The 22,987-nt window shown below is 42.3% G+C and overlaps 1 protein-coding gene across 17 annotated transcripts in view; it reads right to left on the bottom strand.

Moving 5' to 3' along the window:
• Positions 1-22,987, bottom strand: part of PPFIA2 (PTPRF interacting protein alpha 2) — a 258,382-nt gene that overhangs the window by 68,831 nt on the left and 166,564 nt on the right. For all 17 annotated transcript variants that reach the window (XM_033162610.1, XM_033162595.1, XM_033162597.1 and 14 more), the window contains 3 exons: positions 17,248-17,412; positions 13,725-13,799; positions 1,312-1,428 (listed from right to left, as the gene is read on the bottom strand). In XM_033162610.1, the coding sequence (XP_033018501.1) occupies positions 1,312-1,428; positions 13,725-13,799; positions 17,248-17,412 (357 nt within the window). The remainder of the gene's footprint in view (positions 1-1,311; positions 1,429-13,724; positions 13,800-17,247; positions 17,413-22,987) is intronic.

The following is a 22,987-nucleotide window of genomic DNA, read 5'->3' as shown; positions in this document are numbered from 1 at the left end:
CAGGCATGGCCAAACTTGGCCCTCCAGCTGTTTTGGAACTACAATTCCCATCATCCCTGACCACTGGTCCTGTTAGCTAGGGATGATGGGAGTTGTAGTCCCAAAACATCTGGAGGGCCAAGTTTGTCCATGCCAGCTTTAGAGGGACTGTTTGGAAACCCCACATGTTAAGGCTGATTTTCCTAGCACTGACTTTAGACTATCAAAAGGGTTTGCAGCGTCAGCACTTAGATCACAATAGATCCTTTCTGTAGCTTAATGAGGTCATGAAGTTCATTTATGCATGAAGTTCCCAGGGGGGTGGGGTTGCAGGCAGGCCTCGTGCTCTCCCCGTGTACAGCGCGCGGGGGGCGTGGCAATGCCGCCTGCATCATTGGGAGTCCCGGTCACGTCACGCCCCACGGCCGACCAATCTGGTTGACTGGGGGGCATGGCTTACCTGATTTAAACATCTGCGTGGCTGGGGCTCAGTCTCCTCTTCTCCTCCTGTGTCAGATCTCCCACCCTCCCACCCTGTTTTCATGTGTTCACTATCTTGGCCTTGCCATGGACCACGGTTGGTCACCTGTTGTGGGGGCTAAATAGGAATTTTCCCACTTGGCAAATTGGCACCAGCCATGTGGTTTTTGCCTGCCTTGCAGCAATCGTCACAACTTAGTAAGGTTTGGCGGTTAGGCATTGGTAAATCTGGTTTATGGGAGGGGAGGTTGTGGCCTTCACCTGCCCCTCCTCTTTAAGGGTATTCCGTTAAAAGGGATCTGGGGCTGTGGATTCTGTCCGAAGCCTGGGCCATGCCATGACCCCATTGGGGACCCTGGGGGAGGTCGCAGTTGATGTACATCAACAGGACTCGCCCTACTGGTGGTTGACTCTTATGAGATTACCTGCATGACGGGCAGGAGTCAGATATAGTCGGTTCAGTTCCAATGCCTAAGCCAATACCTCTCACATCTGTAACCAATAAAGTTGTGGCCTTATTTATACCATTAACCCAAAATATTGGTGTCCGTGTGTTTCATTATCTAAGAAATGGTGTGGGGCTCAGGGCCTCGCCATGCGACCTGATGCTGTATGGAACTTCTTTACTACTATCTTAATTAGAAAGAAGCAGCTTTAATTTCTGTAGGAGGGCATAAAAAAAGAGACTGCTCAGAATACACTAGCGGCTCATCTTGCATAGGTGCCAGGTTTTATTTGTCACATTAAGTTCATCTTAGAAGGCAGAAATGGATTTGGGATCTTAGAGCAGTGGGCTTTGATTTGAACTTTTCAAATGACGAAGACTCTCAAAGGGAAGCTGTTACTTTATACCTTTTCATGAACTTTTTGTCCAGGCTCCATTCCTTTGATAAGCTCTGAGTCAGTAGGACCCTCCCCTGATGCCATTTTCCTTTGAATGTGTGCATTTTGTTCACGCAACGCTAGAATCTAGAAAAGAATTAAGATTAAGGTCAGAATAAACAGCAAGCAAGAATTTCATTCCTTGAGCATGAATACACAGCATTCTAAGCAGCAATGTGACAATATTTTAACATTATACTTCACATTGTATCAATATGCTACAAATCTAAATGTGGAAAAAATCTTTAAAGATGTTATCATCTTGTTATCATCTTTCTTCATCACCCTTAAATGCTATAATTTTGTATCCTCCTTCAAGCCTTTATCAGCTATGCATTTGAAAGAACTAGTTTACGTGATTATGAAAGGTCAAACTAAGCGTGATGCAGGAGTTCCATGATTGGAACTTGCAACATATTTTCCCCTCTGTAAAATGCAGCCAGAGTTGGTGGGGGAGCAGATATGGATCAAGACCGTGGTCAGGGAGAGTTTTTAACAATATGTTTTATCAATTGGGGAAAACATTTGCACCGAGGGGCCGTTTCCAAAAGGAAAAGAGATCAAAGAGGGGTAACTCATCTTCTCTGTACCATATTCCTAATTGAGACCACCCCCCCTTCCCACACAGCTATGCTTTGTAAAGGAAAAAGATGAAATCAAACCCTTTAAGAGAATAGAGCACACCATCAGCCTAATAGGTTTATCAGCAAAATTGTTAATGATACTGCGCTTTACATAAACTCCTCAAAAAGCACAGAAGCCAGCATGGTTTTATTTCAGCATACCAATTTCTGTTCGCAAGTCTCATACTCAGAAAAAAAACCCACAGTATATGTAGATTGAAATAGTTTGCTCTCATAGACACTCAGATCAGCAAGATCACTCAGTACAAGTTTTACACAAGGTTGCTTCTAACAGACGTGACCAGAACTTCAATTTCCAAAATACCTCTATATTTTTCAAAAATTGTATTTAACTGTTCAGTGGTGGTGAAGAAGCAATAACATCCATTGATTTCTACCAGTTGGGAACACATCCTTATTGGGTTAGAAGAGCAGTACTGGGTTATGCTATGGGACACATATGCCTTCTTCATACATTACAACCGCAAAGCAGCAAACCCAGCTGAAATAGGCTGTGGGGCCATGCCTCCCCTCACTGTTGTCTTTCCATATTCTCAGATAACTTTTGGGATATGGAGCCTTGTCCAGTTTGGGGGGTTCCTTGCACAATTGAGGATATGTTAAAAAACGGCTCTCCACTGCAGCAGTTATAGAAGAATACAGGGTAGCTGCCCTTGAGTCATCAGGCTAAAAGACATAGTCCTGAGTCCAGTGCTTCCCCCCTCCCCCCCAAAAAAGTTTAGGGGTACTCTCATTTTGACTCAAGAAAATCACCAATTGGGAAAATCAGGAGAAATAAATACAGTAAATGGACAAAAGGCAGCCATTCGGGGTGGAACTGACGATTCACCGTGCTAGAGAATGAACTAATTTTTTTTAAAAAAAAGTTTTTAAGTTTCTTCTCCTGCTAGATTCACAAAATGTTTAGGGGTATGCGTACCCCTGCACCCCCCCCCCAGAAAAAAGCACTGCCTGAATCCCTTATCTACTCACACAGTGCCATCATGGTTGCCATACCTGAAGAGGGCTGTAGCATCTGCCAACTCAAAACTTCCTGCCAATGTCTAAGTAAGCAACTTTTGTGACACGACCTGATTGGTCCTGAACCCCTGCAAGTGGAAGCCAATGAGGAGGAAGGGAGGTGGGGGAAAGTAGAGTATCACAATGTCACATTACACATCACGCTTAGTTTGGCACTACTGGGAGGAGGTGACAGAAGTGGGGAAAGTGATGTCCACACTGTTGCTGTCATATGCAATTTAGATCTAACTGTAAGCAGGCCCCTTATACCCTTCCATTTTCTTCTTTTAGAAAAGGAAATACTCACATTATAAAGGACATAGAAAGACAATAAAGGGCAATGTTTGAATTGTGCTGAATCACTGCCTCAGTTTTGATCACAAAGTGTGTCTAGGCATTTTAGCTGCAATGATGACAGTAAAAAATAATAATACTGGGAAACGGTAAAGCAATCTAGGTCAGATGAGCTGTTATTCATTTTGGTGAGCGTGAAATTCCGATAGTAATGCTACATGTTATTTATTTATAAACTGTCTTTATCGCTTTTTATCCAAAGCAGAAATAAATCTAAAAGAGAAATAAATTGGACATAATATATTCATAATGTAATATGCCATTACATGCAACCATTTCACAGCTCAAAGGATTAATAAAGTTAAAAAAGTGGGTTGCTTAAATGTTGCACAGCAGGGTGGATATCTAAAGTGACTGGTCACATTGCTCAACGAATAACCCAGAGATGCATTTTAAATAAAAGGACACATTCCACTCATGTAAAAACACGCTGAATCACGGACCATCCTCAGGCCACATTTAGAAGGTGAGTGGACCGCATCCGGCCCCCGGGCCTTAGTTTGGGGACCCCTGATTTAGCCCAAGAAGCTGTTATGGACAAGCCATGCCCATCTGCAAGTAAAGATTAGTGGTTGGGCCAAAGTACTGTGACTCCTGATGAGCTGGATGGGAGAGAATAACCCTATTCCTCAAACCAAGGTCCTTCCTCTTTCATTATAATAAATATTTCAGTCTCTGCATTATGCATTATGCTTTTACTTTATGGAACAGAAATAAATAAAAGAAATTACATGCGGTGGTGGTTGATTAGTAAAAGCAGACATGGCAATGATATAGATCGGCTTCTTATCCAAGTTAAATCCAATGCTGTTTTTCCCCCTTAATGTTCCTTCCATTTAAAAACATCAGTCAGCAAAAAGGATTAAATTATGTCAGTCTAATTATCTTGATTGAAATTTGCTTCCAATTAAATCAGTTGTCTAGGATGTACTAAAAGGGTTTAATTTAATTAACGGTATAGTAAAAATGTAAAGAGGTCAAGGTCTATTTTCAGAGAAGGTTTGTCAGGTGTGTATAACATTTCAAAACACCTTATCTCACCTCCCCTGTTAATTTGCAATTCTCTTTTACTTGGGGCAAAAAATATGCTTTTACTTCATTTTAAAAAAAGAAAAACCAAAAGTACAAGCACTTACTCTGCAAAATGGTGTCTCTAGGAAAAGCGAACAGTGGCAGCCACGCTATGCCCTGTGGGTTCTTTGCAGGGGGCGGGGGCAGTGACTGTGCTTGGCACCTGCAGCCACAACCAATAGCCCTGCCACTTCCTGCCCACCCAGCGAGGCTCACCACCACCTCCCTGAGGCATTGCTGGCACTGCTACTGCTAAATTTTAGTGGAAGAACAAAAACATTGGGGGGTACCATCATCATGAAGAGAAGGAGTCAGGGAGGAGATGAAGCCAACGGGGCCCCACATCCCCCAGTCATGCTCCCGGTTGGAAGGGTATTCTTTGGAGGATAATAATAATAATTCCAGCAGAATATTAAAATACAATGCTTCATCAAATATTAAAAGCTTCCCTAAACAGGGCTGCCTTCAGATGTCTTCTAAAAGTCAGAGAGTTGTTTATTTCCTTAACATCTGGTGGGAGGGCATTCCACAGGGCAGGCGCCACTACTGAGAAGGCCCTCCGCCTGGTTCCCTGTAACCTCACTTCTCTCAGTGAGGGAACTGCCAGAAGGCCCTCAAAGCTGAACCTCAGTGTCTGGGCAGAACGATGGGGGTGGAGACGCTTCTACAGCCTAGGCTGTAGAGCTCTCAGAGGAACACCCTGTGTTAAGCAAGCACCCAGGGCCCTCAGGGAAACTGGCAATCCTACTTTCCCTTTTCAGATTCAGAGACAGATACCAAGCCCTAGGGGGCACAGCTGCCTCAAGATAAGGCTCTGTCGGCTACCAGATTCCAAAGTGCCAGTTGAGGAATACTCGTGAGGAAGCTAGTTGTTGCAGAAGGCCAAATCTGTAAGCAACATGGGTGCCTTGTTGCTGTGTTCTGGATGGAGCTCTAAAAGCCTTCAGTTGCAGGCATGGAGTACCAGAACGACATCTTTGTGCCAGCTTCCTGACTCATGGGTCACTGCCACTTAGTTGTTCACTGAGCTTGCCATGTTTGAACCTCCGACTGTTTCTGAACCTTGCTTCTTGGGTTGCCCCTGTGAGAGGAGAGAGACTTCCTGCTCCTCAGCAGGCAATAACATTTACACCTGCCTTGCCCCACCTAGCCTTTCAGCAGACTATGACTTTGAGAACAGCAGCAGCAGCAGCAGCAGGGAAGAGAGGAATTCAGGAATGTGTGTGTGTGTGTGTGTGTGTGTGTGTGTGTGTGTGTGTGTGTATTGCTTCTTTGTTTCTCAATTTGATCCTTTTACATCAGTGTTGGCCAAACTTGGCCCTCCAGCTGTTTTGGGACTACAATTCCTATCATCCCTGACCACTGGTCCTGTTAGCTAGGGATGATGGGAGTTGTAGTCCAAAAACAGCTGGAGGGCCAAGTTTGGCCACCACCGTTTTACATGGTTTTGTATGTTTTGTGGTATTTTATGCATTATGATTTGTTGTTACTTTTATTGATTATAGACTGGCAATTCTTTATTGTGGTTGAACTGTTTAATTATTATTTGCTGATGTTTAATTTTACCGTTTACTATTAAGATTCCGATGGATTGTTGAATGTTGCTTTGTTTGATATGCTGTTTGTTTTAAAATTATCGTGACTTTTATAGTGGATCAGACTGTTACTATTAATGTTTGATGTTTTATTATGTTTTTATGTCTTGGAAGCCGTCCACAGTGGCTTGGGCAACACAGCCAGATGGGCAGGGTATAAATGAATTATTATTATTATTATTATTATTATTATTATTATTATTATTATTATTACTTTTGAATTCTACTTGACTTTACATCTTGGATTGCCCCTGTTGAAGTCTTGCTGCTCTGATCTGTGTGCAGCCTGAAGCAGGACATCCCCCCTCCCCAGGAAAGCCCTGGCGTGGTACCCTAGTATAGCAGAACATTTCCTGTCGATGGTTTCATTCTCGCCTCCCACACCAAATTCTCTTAACCTTTAATCACTCAAGCTTGTTTTCCTGACAAACTCTAACAACTTTAACATTTACAAACAGATGTTCCACATCCTATTAAAAATCTAGTGGGAAACTATATTTGTTTCACTGCAGCAAACAGTTTTCAAAATCAGGCTTCCTTCTTAGCCTGCTTTGGAACAGATTTCTTCTACACAGATGCTAATGCTAAATAAAATGTCTTGTGTCAGACCCCCATCCTGCATCTAAAGCCTTGAAGAGTCAGATAATTGAGAAAGCATCTATCCACATATGTTCAATTCTATACTAGTCAAACAAAATCTTGAGAGGAAGCTGGGATGAGAAGGATCCCCCTTTGTCCTTGGAACATAAGCTTATGTAAAAATGTAGATTTTGCCAGCTTTGTGACCACCATGTATTAAGCAAATAACACAAAATGACCACATTCGCATGTCACGTTCAGGGATCAGAAAATCTGTCCATTTTTGTTTCTCTCAATTTCTCATTTTTCCCAATTTCAAGTTTGGTTCACCACATTTCCAAATAGTTTGTCATCTTTTATTTTTAAAGTCTTCATGAAAATTCACCAGCATTTTAGTGCAAATTTCTCTTACTACACACTTGCTTGGATGCAGTTTGTATGCATAATGTGTGTTTGCATATTATTTCCACTAATATATGCATTTATATGCACACTTTATGCAAGTATACATTTTGGTACAACTGACTTCGCTGGAGAACTGCATTGCAAAATTCAAGGCACAAAGCATAATGTGATGTTGTGCTTGGATACAAGCTAAAAAAGATGACTAGCTAGTCCTAAAATGTTATGATTCTGTAAGCAAAGACTATAATAATGACGGAATAAATGCAAACAAATTATATTTGGCATTTAGGATACAGCCTGCTTGCTCAATTTCTGCTCCTGAGTTCTAGGTACAAATTATACTCAAGCCTTCTGAATAATAACAATAATTCTCCAGCTCCTAGTGTGGTTTCATTCATTTCTAATCTGATTAGTCACCACTTTCTCACTTAAAAATAGGGTGCCTGCTCACACATCCAGTTTGAAAGATATATATTTAGAATTGGTGGGTTTAAAAAAATCTAAATATACATTATTTTTATTTAGATAAATAGCCTACTTTTGTTTGAATATCTAACAGGGATATCTCACATTTAAACAGCCTTGGCCTTGTATACCTGAAGGAGCATCTCCATCTCCGTTGTTAAGACCAGACACTGAGGTCCAGCTCTGAGGGCCTTCTGGTGGTTCCCTCACTGCAAGAAGTGAGGTTACAGGGAACCAGGCAGAGGGCCTCCTTGATAATGGCACCCACCCTATGGAACTCCCTACCTTCAAATATCAAGGAAATAAAAAACCACCTGACTTTTAGAAGACATCTCAAGGCAGCCCTGTATAAGGAAGTTTTTAATGTTTGATGTTTTATTATGTTTCTGTATATGCTGGAAGCTGCCCAGAGTGGCCAGGGTACAAATGGACAGGGTACAAATAATAAAATTATTAGTAATTATTATTATTATTAAATATGTGTGCAAAGACAACTGGATTTTCAAGAAAACTGATCACCATCATTTTTCCAAAACTGAAACCTAAGATTTTTGTATCAATAGATGTTCTATATATTTATTTTTAGGTTGGAAATTGCCATGGGATGTCATTTATGGTGGCAACCTCTGGGCCAGAACAGAACATGTCTTGCCTTTGCTCTTTGGTTGAGAGGCAACATGCCAAATGATAGCTTATGGTCATAATGACAGACTGATACAATGCTTAAATGGCCACATGGCACACTTGATGCAAAAGTATCATGTACAGTATTTTCTCAGATAGATTTCATCTCAGCTCAAGGGTATACAGGCTGTGGCTACACCATCTTGCCAGAAAACTGTAAATGCCTACTTTCTTAGCCAGTGATGGAACATGCCAAGTTCAGTGAAGTTGATTTCTTTACATATTTATCAAATTTGTGACCCCCCTTCCCATTTCAAGCTTCGCAAACAAGTCTGAACTGCTTCCTCCAGTGCCTTCACAATTGCAATGCAAATTAATGCAGTGTTAACGAGAACCTGCAGTCTAATGTGTGCTGCTTCAATGTGATAGGAAGCTAAAGCAAGAGAACCTTTTAAAATTCTGATTCTGTTAACAAACATGCAGAAATTTCTCACAAACTACTTTAATATTATGTTGTGTGTGGGGGGGGGCGGGCACCTTAGGTTAAATGTTGAGGTTAAGGCTGAAGAGATGACTTGAATGCTGAAGCACTCAAGATTTCCCATTCTCAACAGCAGGGGGTCTATTTCTTCGATCTGTTATTCGTTTAATAGCACATATATGACATCTGTGTTGTGAAAAGGCAATCAAAATATTTTCAGCCACAGGAAGATACTACGTTGCAGTAAGGACGGCTTTATATGGCATTTATCACTAGTGCAAGTTGCACTTTAAGGGAACAAAAGGTAGGGAAAAAGGCCTTTCAGAGTTTCAAAAACTGTTTTGGGATGTTGCTTTCAGCAACCACAAAGCCCTTTTCATCCTCTTCTTAGGTGAAAGGAGGCTATAATGCACCTTTCTACCCAAAATGGGTTTCTTTCTCTCCGCTTCAACTCTTTAAAAACAAAGGATTCCATCTCAGATAGAGTTCCAGCAGACACTCTTACTAGAACCGTGGAATAAAATCTTAGTGAAAACCACTTATTCTACACAATTGCCAGCTGCACCACAGCACAGATACTTTTACCCGGGGCTGAAGTTGATTTACAAAACCAGGTAAAAAGTAACCACAATTAGCATTACTGTCAGCATCTGCATAATGCCACATAGGCATGCTGATGAGAAGAGGGGGTGGATTTGTATGGAAGAGGAAGGAGAAGCGTGCCTGAATATCATCTTGCCCTGAAAGTGAAAGCTAGCTTTGCAAACATGTACATGCCAGTTGATTGTAATGAAACCTCAAAGTGGTTTATATATAATGTATGTGACACTTAAGGAAAGTAAGTATTTATTTATGTAGAGATGAACAGGACTTCCCCACATCCCAATAAATGCAAGTGCCTTACTAAAACTTTGGATTTTCTCATCCCTCAGATTCCTCAAATGTTTCTCCATGACACATATGCCCAGAAGTTCCCACAGTGCCCAGCCACCCTGAATAAGTTGCCCACAAACAGGAGCAGTCACTGTCTTTTGGGAACCTACAAGCACTTTTTCACACTATCTCCCCTCCTCTGACACGTAAATGGGGAAAAAAGGTAAAATACCCCTGGACAGTTAAGTCCAGTCAAAGGCAACTATGGGGTGTGGTGCTCAACTCGCTTTCAGGCCAAGGAAGCCGGTGTTTGTCCACAGACAGTTTTCCGGGTCATGTGGCCAGCATGACTAAGCCGCTTCTGGCACAATGGAACACTATGACAGAAACCAGAGCACAAGGAACTGCCGTTTACCTTCCCGCCAAAGCGGTACCTATTTATCTACTTGCACTGGCATGCTTTCAAACTGCTAGGTTGGCAGGAACTTGGACAGAGCAATGGAAGCTCACCCCATCATAGGGACCTTGCTGACCTTCTGATCGGCAAGCCCAAGAGGCTCAGTGGTTTAGATCACAGCGCCACCCGCTGGCACGTAGACATTAGCAGCAGCCCAATGAAGAAACCCTGGCTAACATCTGACTTGTGAGGGACTAACATCTGGGACTAATTCCAGGCAAGGAGATTCAGATGCAGAGCAGTAGCTAGAATATTGGAGGATGGAGGAGACTTGCGAGAAACATCAACAGCAGCCCAGTGCGGGGCCTCTGGGCTGTTAAGGAATTAACTTCTGGTGTTGTATTTTCAACATACTGGAAACTACTTCAAAAACTTCACTTAGTAGGCAGGGTATAATAGTCATAGAATCATAGAATTGTAGAGTTGGAAGGGACCCCAAGTTTCATCTAGTCCAATCCCTTGAAATGCAGGAATATTCTGCCCAACATGGGGCTTGAATACACAACCCTAAGAGTCTCATGCTCTAGCGACTGAACTACCAAGGCAGACAAATAAATAAATAAATAAATAACAAACAACAATAAACAAACCAATGAGTGACGGATGGTAAGGAGGACCCACATTGCACTGGGAAGATGTAGTGTGCTCTTACCAGTGCCCAGTAATATAGTTCAATTTACTGTACAAATGTGTTACATTCAGGTCTGATGCCAGATTCCTTGGAGAAGACAGAAAGGCAGGTCAGACGTTGCAGCACCATGGATAGCTCTGAGTGAGTAACTTGCCTTCATGAAGCTTGAGAGCGGGCTCTTTTTAAGAACCTGCCCCTAGGCTCTCTCTTCTCAGGGTCCACTATCTTGTGGATTACTTTAGAACCTTAAATAGCCAATATTCTGGAGTGAAAATGGACACTCCTCCTCAATTCCACAGCCTCCATCCTGGCACATCCCTGGCATTGCTGATCCAGTGAGGAACAGTGGGAGGCACTAAGTTTCTCAGGGAAATATGCCCGTTTTCCTGAGGGCTCATTTTGATCATTCTGGGATGTCCCAAGATGATATGTAACAGGATTCATTGCCTCCTGACCTCCAGCAAGACACTTAGAACCTTGGACCAGGTCTTGCTCCATAACTGGACACTCTGCAGCCTCTTACTCTGAGTCTTGCTCTGCTGGATTCTGGTGTCATGACAGAAAGGGTCCTAAATAGCCAGACTGCAATTTTGTGGGGAGAGACAGGTTAATTTCTGGACATTCCCTGCATGTCCAGGTAGTTAATCAGGCTTTTCAGGATTAATTTTAAACTGGACTGAAGGGGGAGGGTTGTTATTATTTTCTGCCTCTACATAAATGTCCCAGTTAGGACTCAAATCTCTCAAATCTTGTGATCTGTAGAAGGTATTTAGATATCTAGTACTACAGTATTATTTTTAAAACACACTGATAAAGTCTGTGCTCCTTGCTAGTACTATTGCAATACCTATTGTTAACAAAAACTGGCAACGTATAATCTGTAATTATGATCCAGGAAGGTGAAATGAAAATCCCACGCTAAGAACTACATTGAGGCAGTTATGAGGTATGAAGGTTTTGTGAAGAAAAAATATTCAGCTGCACACAAAAAAGGCAGACCAAGTAGCTTTGCCAGAATAGACTTCAAACATTGGATACTCAGCAGGGTACTGTTTTAACATATATTTCAAATCATCAGTACACTGCAGGTGTGGAGGAAGATAAAAATAGTAAAACTGGTAAGCAGCAATTTTTGTAGCTTTCCCCCACTCCTGCCTCTTCATTTCTGTTGTGCATGGATTCCTCCCTTGGTTAAACAATTAGTAACTCTGAGAACAATAGGAGCAATACCCAGATATAGTGGTACCTCGGGTTACATACGCTTCAGGTTACATACGCTTCAGGTTACAAACTCTGCTAACCCAGAAATAACGTTTCAGGTTAAGAACTTTGCTTCAGGATAAGAACAGAAATTGTGCTCTGGCGGTGCAGTGGCAGCGGGAGGCCCCATTAGCTAAAGTGGTGCTTCACGTTAAGAACAGTTTCAGGTTAAGAACGGACCTCCAGAATGAATTAAGTACGTAACCAGAGGTACCACTGTATAATGGATGGCTAGCTGGAACCTTAGGCAGGAATACTCCTTAGACAGGAGACACAGCTGGCATTTTCAACAGAATATTGCAGTGTCCCTTTCCTCTTAACAGGAGTGCTCCTGTTCAGCTATTCCTTCAAAACAGAGCATTCCACTTTCCTCACTCCTTTGTTCTCCATTTTTTCTTCTCCACCTGATACTCAACATTCTGCAGCTACTGAACTTGCTCAGTTCTCATTAGGTTGTGTGTTTGCCCCCTTGATTTATTTAATAAATATGTAAGGATCTTCCCAAGTGTTGCTCATGAGTAACGAGAGAGCCTTCAGTAGCTAAGACTATTTATTGTGCATTACTATTTACAGTGTAGAGCTGGTTCAAAACATGACCGCTCAGTCACTTTCAGAATCTGGAAGTGCCCCTCTCCGGTTTCCCGCCCAACATCAAAGTCTTGGCACCCTAAAACGGCGTCTGCTGTGCCTCCTGACCCCCCCCCCCCCCGATACTGTGCTGGTGCCGGAGGCGGCAGTTCTCCCTCAACTCCTCTCTGGCTGGCGGTGCTGGGTCTTTGCCCAAAGTCTCCCAGCCTCTGCAGCTCCCTCTCCCTTGGAGAGAGCTCAGGCAAAAGGCTAGAGGAGGAGGAGTCTGTTGACAGAAGTGACTGGGGTTCCCTGTAAGGTAGAGAGCCCTCCTCTTGCGAAGAGCTGCTCTCCCAGTCCTCCTCCCAAGGAGGATTTCTTTCCCTGCTTTCCTCCTGAGCAGGACCTCCAACCAGCCCTTCCTCTCGAGTAGCCCCCCTGTTCCCCTCCTCCTCGAGAGATCTCTCTCCCCTCACTCCTCACAAGGAATACCTTTGCCCTGGCTCTCTTCACGAGTAGGACCTCTCCTCGCGAGGAGCCGGGCAATCCCTGCCAAATGCTTTGTTGTGCTTCTCCATACCTCAATATTCTCCCAAGCATGCAGAGACCTTCCTCTTATTCTCAGTAGCCCCATTTTTGGCTCAGTTTTTATTGGTATTTAGCACCTGAGTTCAGTGTTAGAGGATGCAATATATGTACTCATGGAATCAAGTAAAGAAACAATTTTAATCACTTCAGTAAAAGGACCACTTTGCAAACAGCAGGAATGGAAGAGTGCCTTTGTTCATACATTTGCTGGGACAGCATCCCTGCTCATAGAGTGTAGTAGCAAACTTGCTCCCTCACTGCTACCATGTAGATAGCAGTGTGAACTGAACACTCCACAATGGCTGGAGGTCCAGTTCAAATGACTCTTCCCATCTTCAAAAATAGGAGGGAGAAATTGCATGATTGTAGCAAAAAATGAGCATTGAATTTAATGTCCTAAGATCTTATTCTGTATGGTAGTGCTGATGGAGGGAGGGGAGGAAGCTCACTCCACCACCTTGTGTGTGAAGACAGAGTTTTGCAGTGAATGTATTGAAAAAGGAACTGTATATACTTGTGCTCTTCAATTGTAACATAAGTATCACAATTCGTTTTTTAAACTTTCTTGCTATCTTTGACATTGCAGGCTTCTAACAGCTTAAAGCAACCCCCTCCCCAGAAAAAAAACCAAAAAACCAAAATCATACCCCTTTAAAAGTAGCAGGATTGCCTAAATTTTCAGAATAGAACCAAAGCAGTATCTACACAGGTTGTAAATCTAAGGTTAATCCACAAGATGATATGATTAAAAAGTTACGTCATACAAGACAGAGAAAAGTTCTGTATTTACCTCTTGATTAGCAGCTGCTAGTTCCTCCTCAAGTGCTGAGACTCTTTCTAAAGAAACCCTCAGCCGTTCCCTTACCTAGAAGAAGAAGAAAATTGCACCATTCAAATTATTTGTGCTCTTGAACAGGAAATAATAAATAGATGGGAGCACTTGAGGCACATATACCCCATTGTGTGGCTTGGGTGTATTGCCATGCAGTTTTTATGGGTAAAAGGAACTGGGGAATACAGGGCTCTAGTGAGACGTGGGTAGTTTCTCCATATGAAGCTGCTGCACCCACAACTAAATTAATTGAGTCCATTCGTTTGCTATACAGTGGTACTTTGGTTCTCAAACGCCTTGGTACTCCAACAACTTGGAACCCAAAACAAAATAAAATAAAAAATTCCTTCCAGTAGCACCTTAGAGACCAACTAAGTTTGTTCTTGGTATGAGCTTTCGTGTGCATGCACACTTCTTCAGATATCTGAAGAATCTGAAGAAGTGTGCATGCACACGAAAGCTCATACCAAGAACAAACTTAGTTGGTCTCTTAAGGTGCTACTGGAAGGAATTTTTTATTTTATTTTTTTGACAATGGCAGACCAACATGGCTACCTACCTGTAACTTGGAACCCAAACACTGCAAACCCAGATGTAAGTGTTCTGGTTTGCAAACTTTTTTTGGAAGTTCAACATGCTCCGTTTTGAGTGTTATGCTGAGGTCTGTCTGTTTTTGCTATTTATTTTGCATTTTTGTTTTTGCGGCTCTTTTTGTGTGTGACTGTGTGGAACCCAGTCCAGCTGATTGATTGTGTGACTGCAGTACATTGTTTATTGCTTTCATTTTATGGATCAATGGTCTCGTTAGATAGTAAAATTCATGTTAAATTGATGTTTTAGGGGTTGTTTTTAAAAGTCTAGAACAGATTAATCCATTTTGCATTACTTTCTATGGGAAAGCGTGCCTTTGGTTTTGGAATGGACTTCCAGAATGGATTAAATTTGAGAACCAAGATACCACTGTATTTAACTTTCAAGAAGTCTGCTCCAGAAGCCTTTGTTGAATAATGGCCTATGGTTAACTTGACTAGTCATGTAAGAAACACCACAACATACCCTGATCCCAAAATCTCTATTGGTTTTTTGGGGGGGAAATAACCAATGAACCTTCAGACATATCCCATTAGTTGGTTGGGACATGGCTTACTGGGCAATTGGGGAGTGCTGAATCTGCAAGTGAAGTTGTGGTTACATTGTACATTGATTCCGTGGGCCGGATGGATTTATGATCAATAATTCAATGCGCCAGCATTCAATCCACTTTTGGAAGGTTTGTAGCAGTTCAGAAGGTCTGGTGAATCACTCAGAAATAAGCAGGCAATCACCTTAGTGCAGATTCAACGCTTACCACTTGCTTCGTAACATACCTGGTGTCACTCAAACCGCCAGAGAAAAGCCTTCAATTTCAATTCTGAGTTTAAAACACAAGATGTACAATACGTAGGATGTTTCTGATTAATTGCTTGCAGAAAGTTCAAGTTCATTTCTCATTAATTAAAGTAGTTTGAGAAAACAATGCGTCACCACTTCCCTAATGGTTTATTTTTTAACCGTCTCAAATACTGGAAAGTGAAATTAGTCTATAAACCATACTAACCTCCAATGACTACTGCTAGTAACGCTCCATTATGTAAGTCCTAGCTACAACGTTTAAGTTCAGCGGAAAACCCAAAAGCTTCCAGGGACATTTAAAATATTGTTGAAATGTGTTTGCATAGCATTGGCCTCAGTTACTCATTCTCTTACTATGCACAGCTAAATTTCAAAGCTTCATTTCAGATAAAAAAGCACATTAAATGATTTTCACATCACCTAGAAGGAGCATGTCAAAATATGGTGCGATTGTGATTCAGGCACACTATGTACTGCCCCATTTAGACTGCAATGAATCTCTGTGGGATTTCTTCCTAAAGGTAATATACTTCCCTGCAAACAGACCCCTCTCCACAAGCCAGCTTCTAGGACCATAGACAAGTGACCCATGCCTTGACTATCCTTAGGCCTATTTATCATAGCTGGCCCTCCCTGCTGCCTGGTACCTGCTCCTGATAAATAACCATCCCATTTTTATTTTTATTTTACAATTTTGTTAGTGTGAGATACCATTGTTTAGGGGTTCCCCACAGTGTTTAAAATTTAGATCTCTGAGTGGATGTCAGATGCATCGTCTCTAGTGCATATTCATATCAACACATAGACATGAACCCTCTCAGGCACCATGCAGTGCACAATCTGCCATTTCACACACTTGCAGCTGCTGATGGTATTCTCACAAACTATTGACAACGTACTGCAAGATAATTTTATGTTTTTCATTAACACCGTCTTGGCTTTTAACTCAGTAGAAGACAGGCCATTACACTGTTAATGAATACAGGAGGAAGAACAGACACCTTTAAGCAATGTTGGGGGAACTGGGACTGTTATTCTCATAGTGGAAATAACAGACAATAACATTCCTGACACCCACAAAGTTGTTGAGATTTTCTTAGGAAACCACCAAGATTGTTGAGCTTCTTTGGGGAAACCACCCCCCAAAATAGTGATTTTAAGGTTTTGGAGCTGTTTCTGCTGCTTTTTCCATCGCATTGCCATATAACTGGGTTTCCCCTGACATTTTGCCGATTCGGCAAAATTCCTCTGACGCCATTTTTACACCAGAAAACCAGGACATGTCAGGAATTTTCCTGACGTATGGCAAGCCTATGTACCCCCTGTATTCATATATGAACATGGGGATCCTTTCAAAAATATTAACATTCTGCTGATCAGTTGCTTGGGAAGGGGAACAAGGATTGGTTTAAATCCCTCCTCTCTCACCTCCTTTCCCCCCAAAGGGTTTTTTAAAATGTTTGAAATGGCTGCACATTTTTGGATCAGGCAGTCACACCCACACCATACATTTAAAGTATGTAACTTCCCACAAAGAATTATGGGAACTGTGGTTTGTAAGGGATACTGGGAATTATAAGTCTGTGAGTTGTAAACTGTAGCTCCCTGGATCTTTAGGGAAAGCCATGACTGTTGAAGTAGTATAAATGTGCTTTAAATGTAGTGAGAATATTTAGTTCAACTTGGATGGGTAAATGCAGCTGGATAACTTGATGACTGCTTTGGGGACAGCACCAGAGATTTTCTCTACGTCTCCCTCTCCCCCCCCCGCCCCGCCATCTCTCTCTGTCTCTCTGGCCCTAAAAGGGAATATAAACAACTTTACAGGATGCTACTAACCTGAATGGACTGGGTTTGACTTCCTAGAAGGGCCCATGGCCCTGCATAAGTCCCATGGAAATCACCACCACCATTCAGGGTGTGAGGCCTGGTGCCTCTGTCATGACCTTGGAAGAATACAAAATGGCACCCTGGAAACGCTATTATGTTACTTATGCCAAGAGAATGAGGGAACTAGTCTAGTTTAGGCATCCGTGACAAACCTTAAAAAATATATGCTGAGTCAGTAAGCTGATTCCCCATACTTTACCTTCTCATCTAAAGCCTTGTGGTGTTCAAACAACGATTTCAGTGCTTTCAGAACCTCGACTTCACTGGAGACTCCTGAGGGGGACTGTGCTTGCCGTTTCACCACTGTCATTCTCAGTGACCTTTCATGTCTTGAAACAAGGCACTCCAAATGTTCCAGTAACAGCTATTGGGTTCAATATATATATATAAAAAAGAAAGTTAGCTCATTTTCACCTGAAGGTCATCGGCACCATAATTCTAAACCTTATAGTTCAAAATGATAATGACACAGGCAGGTTTCACCGTACTTGAAGGTTTATGGTGACTCTGTTTGGCAGTTTTCCATGGTATTATTGCAGAGAACGTAAAGGGGAATAAAGCATAAATGTGATTAATGTATACTGAACTCTCATGCAAATTTTCCAAGATGGCAAATTGTTACACTCACCTTTGTTGTGTCCAAACTAAAACGTTTTAGGACATTGAAATATTGTTAAATGGAACTACTTAAACCATCAGATTAAAGAAACAAATCATAGTGCAGTATGTAACCGATACTGAAATTAGTTTGCACAACTGCATTTCGAAACCTGAACAGATATGCAACAAACAAACAAACAAACAAACAAACAAACGTTTTTCATTAACATTTTGAGTTTCTGTATTTGATCAAAAGGGGTTGTAGCCAATGCCAGCACTCATGTAACAAGCTCCCTATTATAACCATTTGGAATGTATTTCCCACATTCATGGCTGCAGGAATACACTTGAGGAGAGGTGAATAAAGAGAGGGCTTTCCCACACCTTTTGCCCTGCTCTTTACAGGCACAGGCCCATACTGAAAAGCTCCATTTTTGTTGCCCTTAAGCTTTCCCCGTGAAAACCCACACTTTAAAGCTGAAGCACAACGAACGGCAATTCAGGTTTTTCCTGGACTGCAGTTTGCTCCTATTGCTTCCCCCATAGCCGCAGCCTTGGATTCAAACAGAAATCAAGCTCTGACTCTCTCTGGTTTCCCAGTCTGCAGCTTTTCTTCCAGCTTCTAGCTCTTGTTGTTGTTGTTGTTCAGTCGTTCAGTCGTGTCCGACTCTTCGTGACCCCATGGACCAGAGCACGCCAGGCACGCCTATCCTTCACTGCCTCTCGCAGTTTGGCCAGACTCATGTTAGTAGCTTCGAGAACACTGTCCAACCATCTCATCCTCTGTCGTCCCCTTCTCCTTGTGCCCTCCATCTTTCCCAACATCAGGGTCTTTTCTAGGGAGTCTTCTCTTCTCATGAGGTGGCCAAAGTACTGGAGCCTCAGCTTCAGGATCTGTCCTTCTAGTGAGCACTCAGGGCTGATTTCTTTGAGAATGGATAGGTTTGATCTTCTTGCAGTCCATGGGACTCTCAAGAGTCTCCTCCAGCACCATAATTCAAAAGCATCAATTCTTCGGCGATCAGCCTTCTTTATGGTCCAGCTCTCACTTCCGTACATTACTACTGGGAAAACCATAGCTTTAACTATACGGACCTTTGTCGGCAAGGTGATGTCTCTGCTTTTTAAGATGCTGTCTAGGTTTGTCATTGCTTTTCTCCCAAGAAGCAGGCGTCTTCTAATTTCGTGACTGCTGTCACCATCTGCAGTGATCATGGAACCCAAGAAAGTGAAATCTCTCACTGCCTCCATTTCTTCCCCTTCTATTTGCCAGGAGGTGATGGGACCAGTGGCCATGATCTTAGTTTTTTTGATGTTGAGCTTCAGACCATATTTTGCGCTCTCCTCTTTCACCCTCATTAAAAGGTTCTTTAATTCCTCCTCACTTTCTGCCATCAAGGTAGTATCATCAGCATATCTGAGGTTGTTGATATTTTTTCCGGCAATCTTAATTCCGGTTTGGGATTCATCCAGTCCAGCCTTTCGCATAATGAATTCTGCATATAAGTTAAATAAGCAGGGAGACAATATACAGCCTTGTCGTACTCCTTTCCCAATTTTGAACCAATCAGTTGTTCCATATCCAGTTCTAACTGTAGCTTCTTGTCCCACATAGAGATTTCTCAGGAGACAAATGAGGTGATCCGGCACTCCCATTTCTTTAAGAACTTGCCATAGTTTGTTGTGGTCGACACAGTCAAATGCTTTTGCGTAGTCAATGAAGCAGAAGTAGATGTTTTTCTGGAACTCTCTAGCTTTCTCCATAATCCAGCGCATGTTTGCAATTTGGTCTCTGGTTCCTCTGCCCCTTCGAAATCCAGCTTGCACTTCTGGGAGTTCTCGGTCCACATACTGCTTAAGCCTGCCTTGTAGAATTTTAAGCATAACCTTGCTAGCGTGTGAAATGAGTGCAATTGTGCGGTAGTTGGAGCATTCTTTGGCACTGCCCTTCTTTGGGATTGGGATGTAGACTGATCTTCTCCAATCCTCTGGCCACTGCTGAGTTTTCCAAATTTGCTGGCATATTGAGTGTAGCACCTTAACAGCATCATCTTTTAAAATTTTTAATAGTTCAGCTGGAATATCATCACTTCCACTGGCCTTGTTGTTTGTGAGGCTTTCTAAGGCCCATTTGACTTCACTCTCCAGGATGTCTGGCTCAAGGTCAGCAACCACATTACCTGGGGTGTATGACACCTCCGTATCTTTCTGGTATAATTCCTCTGTGTATTCTTGCCACCTCTTCTTGATATCTTCTGCTTCTGTTAGGTCCTTTCCACTTTTGTCCTTAATTGTGGTAATCTTTGTACGAAATGTTCCTTTCATATCTCCAATTTTCTTGAACAAATCTCTGGTTTTCCCCATTCTGTTATTTTCCTCTATTTCTTTGCATTGCTCGTTTAGAAAGGCCCTCTTGTCTCTCCTTGCTATTCTTTGGAAATCTGCATTCAATTTCCTGTATCTTTCACGGTCTCCCTCGCATTTTGCTTGCCTTCTCTCCTCCGCTATTTGTAAGGCCTCATTGGACAGCCACTTTGCTTTCTTGCATTTCTTTTTCATTGGGATGGTTTTCGTTGCTGTCTCCTGTATAATGTTACGAGCCTCCATCCACAGTTCTTCAGGCACTCTATCCACCAAATCTAAATCCTTAAACCTGTTCTTCACTTCAACTGTGTATTCATAAGGAATTTGATTTAGATTGTATCTTACTGGCCCAGTGGTTTTTCCTACTTTCTTCAGTTTAAGCTGGAATTTTGCTATAAGAAGCTGATGATCTGAGCCACAGTCAGCTCCAGGTCTTGTTTTCGCTGAGTGTATAGAGCTTCTCCATCTTTGGCTGCAGAGAATATAATCAATCTGATTTCGATGTTGCCCATCTGGTGATGTCCATGTGTAGAGTCGTCTCTTGTGTTGTTGGAAAAGAGTGTTTGTGATGACCAGCTTGTTCTCTTGACAGAACTCTATTAGCCTTTGCCCTGCTTCATTTTGAACTCCAAGGCCAAACTTGCCAGTTGTTCCTTTTATCTCTTGACTCCCTACTTTAGCATTCCAATCCCCTATAATGAGAAGAACATCCTTCTTTGGTGTCATTTCTATAAGGTGTTGTAAGTCTTCATAGAATTGATCAATTTCAGTTTCTTCAGCACTGGTAGTTGGTGCATAAATTTGGATTACTGTGATGTTAAAAGGTCTGCCTTGGATTCGTATCGAGATCATTCTATCATTTTTGAAATTGCATCCCAGTACAGCTTTCGCCACTCTTTTGTTGACTATGAGGGCCACTCCATTTCTTTTACGGGATTCCTGCCCACAGTAGTAGATATGATAGTCATCCGAACTGAATTCGCCCATTCCTGTCCATTTTAGTTCACTGATGCCTAGGATGTCAATGTTTATTCTTGCCATCTCATTTTTTACCACATCCAGCTTTCCAAGGTTCATGGTTCTTACATTCCAGGTTCCTATGCAATACTTTTCTTTACAGCATTGGACTTTCCTTTCGCTTCCAGGCATATCCGCAGCTGAGCGTCCTTTCGGCTTTGGCCCAGCCGCTTCATCAGCTCTGGAACTACTTGTACTTGTCCTCCGCTCTTCCCCAGTAATTCTCAACCCTGGCCAGTTCTTTTTAACTACCAGTCAGTTGAGGGAGGGAGCCCACCCATTTTGCATCTGGCACAGACCCATTTCCATTGTTCCCTTAATGGCCCATTACCTAGGCTATCACCTCACCAGGAAGCTAGCCTGGCTTATATTTTAACACTTGCTGGATCCAGTGGTTAGAAGGGTCTCAGCAAGCAGCCTACTCTCCTCCCGCCCCACAACTCACAACAGGGCTTTTGTATTACAGTGTTCAAAGTTGCATTGCCAACTTGGTGCTTGTGGCTGTAATGGCACCCTTAAAGTCAGATGCAATGGCCTGTAGGCTATGCAAATAAAGTTTGTTGTTGTTGTTGCTGTTGTTGTTGTTGTTGTTGTTGTTGTTGTTATACCCTTAAAGTCGCCCCCTGGCATCAGAAAACCTCTCAGCTCTCCCACTCACTGCCCCTTTGGTCATGAGAAGGTGAGGCAGGTTACCTTTTTCTCCCTTGATTCTCTTGCCCACTTCCTCTTTAACTTTTATGTGCTTTTCAAGGCTCAGATTAACTTTAATGGTTCTAACTTTTACCTAAGATTGCTTCAAAAAGTGAAGTATGTTTTGTGCTTTCTCTGGGGGCTCATCCAATGTAGGGAAGATGGTGGTGCCCATGGGACTCTCTCAAAAATCCAAATGTTCCCATTGGGATAAATAAAGTTGGTGACTGCTGTTTTAGAACTTGTTTGATACCAGCCATCAGATACATTGATGTCAGGGCTAATTTAAGAGACTCCCCCCCCACACAGGAAAGCTGCCCCAAACAATTATTTTTTTTGTATAATGTTTAACACTTTAAACCTTCTTGCCGTGTGTGTTGTGCTGAACACATACAGCATTTCTGCGTCAACAGTGCATATCTTTAGTAACAGTATGGTGATGCTGCATACATTTGCACTGCTACATGGGGTAAGAAACTTTTGTGTAAGGATTTTTCGGCAGCCATCACCTGGGAACTGTAATATTTAAATTAGACATCATGTTGAACAAAGGCAGTGAACAGGCAACTATTATAATGATCCCTTAAGTGGGGTGTAGCGTGGTGTTTCTTTGTGTATTCTTAATCCTAATCTGTCTTTCTAGTCTTGCATTGGAAAAGGCAAGTTGCATATATTTAGGGTTATTTACTGCCATTTTATTATTTTTAAAATCTGAACCTGACTATTTTTTATTTTTTATTTAATTTATATATTGCCCTTCATCCAAAGATCACAGTACAGTTTGCAGTACAAAAACACAAAATACATAACGGCAGCAACAAAACACAGCACCCGTCACAAACATTTAAAAGGCCATAGATTGTTTAATCAGCCCAAGGCTTGGGTCAACTGCAGCCAATCATTGTAGACAGTACTGAGTGAAGCGGACCAATGGTCTGACTTAGAAGAATGGCTGTGACATATTTTACTTATACAACAGGATTCTGATTCTAAATTGTAAGATGGCTGTAAGGTGGAATGGTCTCCTTATTCAGTGAAATCATAAAGCACTTGTCAGGGAACTGCCGATGGGCAGGGAGGAGGTGTGGGGGCTGTCGAGGGACAGAGAGCCACAGCGCCACTCTAGCAGCAGCCTTGAATCCAGCGAGGAAAGCAGGATGTGCCTTAGTGGGGAGGAGCAGCAAACAGAAAGTTTGGTGGGAACAGGGCACGGGGATGCTACAGAGCCCCGACACACACCTGGAAGAGTGGAGGAGCAAAGCGCAGTC

The sequence above is a fragment of the Lacerta agilis genome, chromosome 10 (genome assembly GCF_009819535.1).
Source record: "Lacerta agilis isolate rLacAgi1 chromosome 10, rLacAgi1.pri, whole genome shotgun sequence".
NCBI classification, from domain to species: domain Eukaryota; kingdom Metazoa; phylum Chordata; class Lepidosauria; order Squamata; family Lacertidae; genus Lacerta; species Lacerta agilis.
The sequence above is the reverse complement of the archived record's forward strand: the minus strand, read 5'-3'. Positions and strand labels throughout refer to the sequence as shown.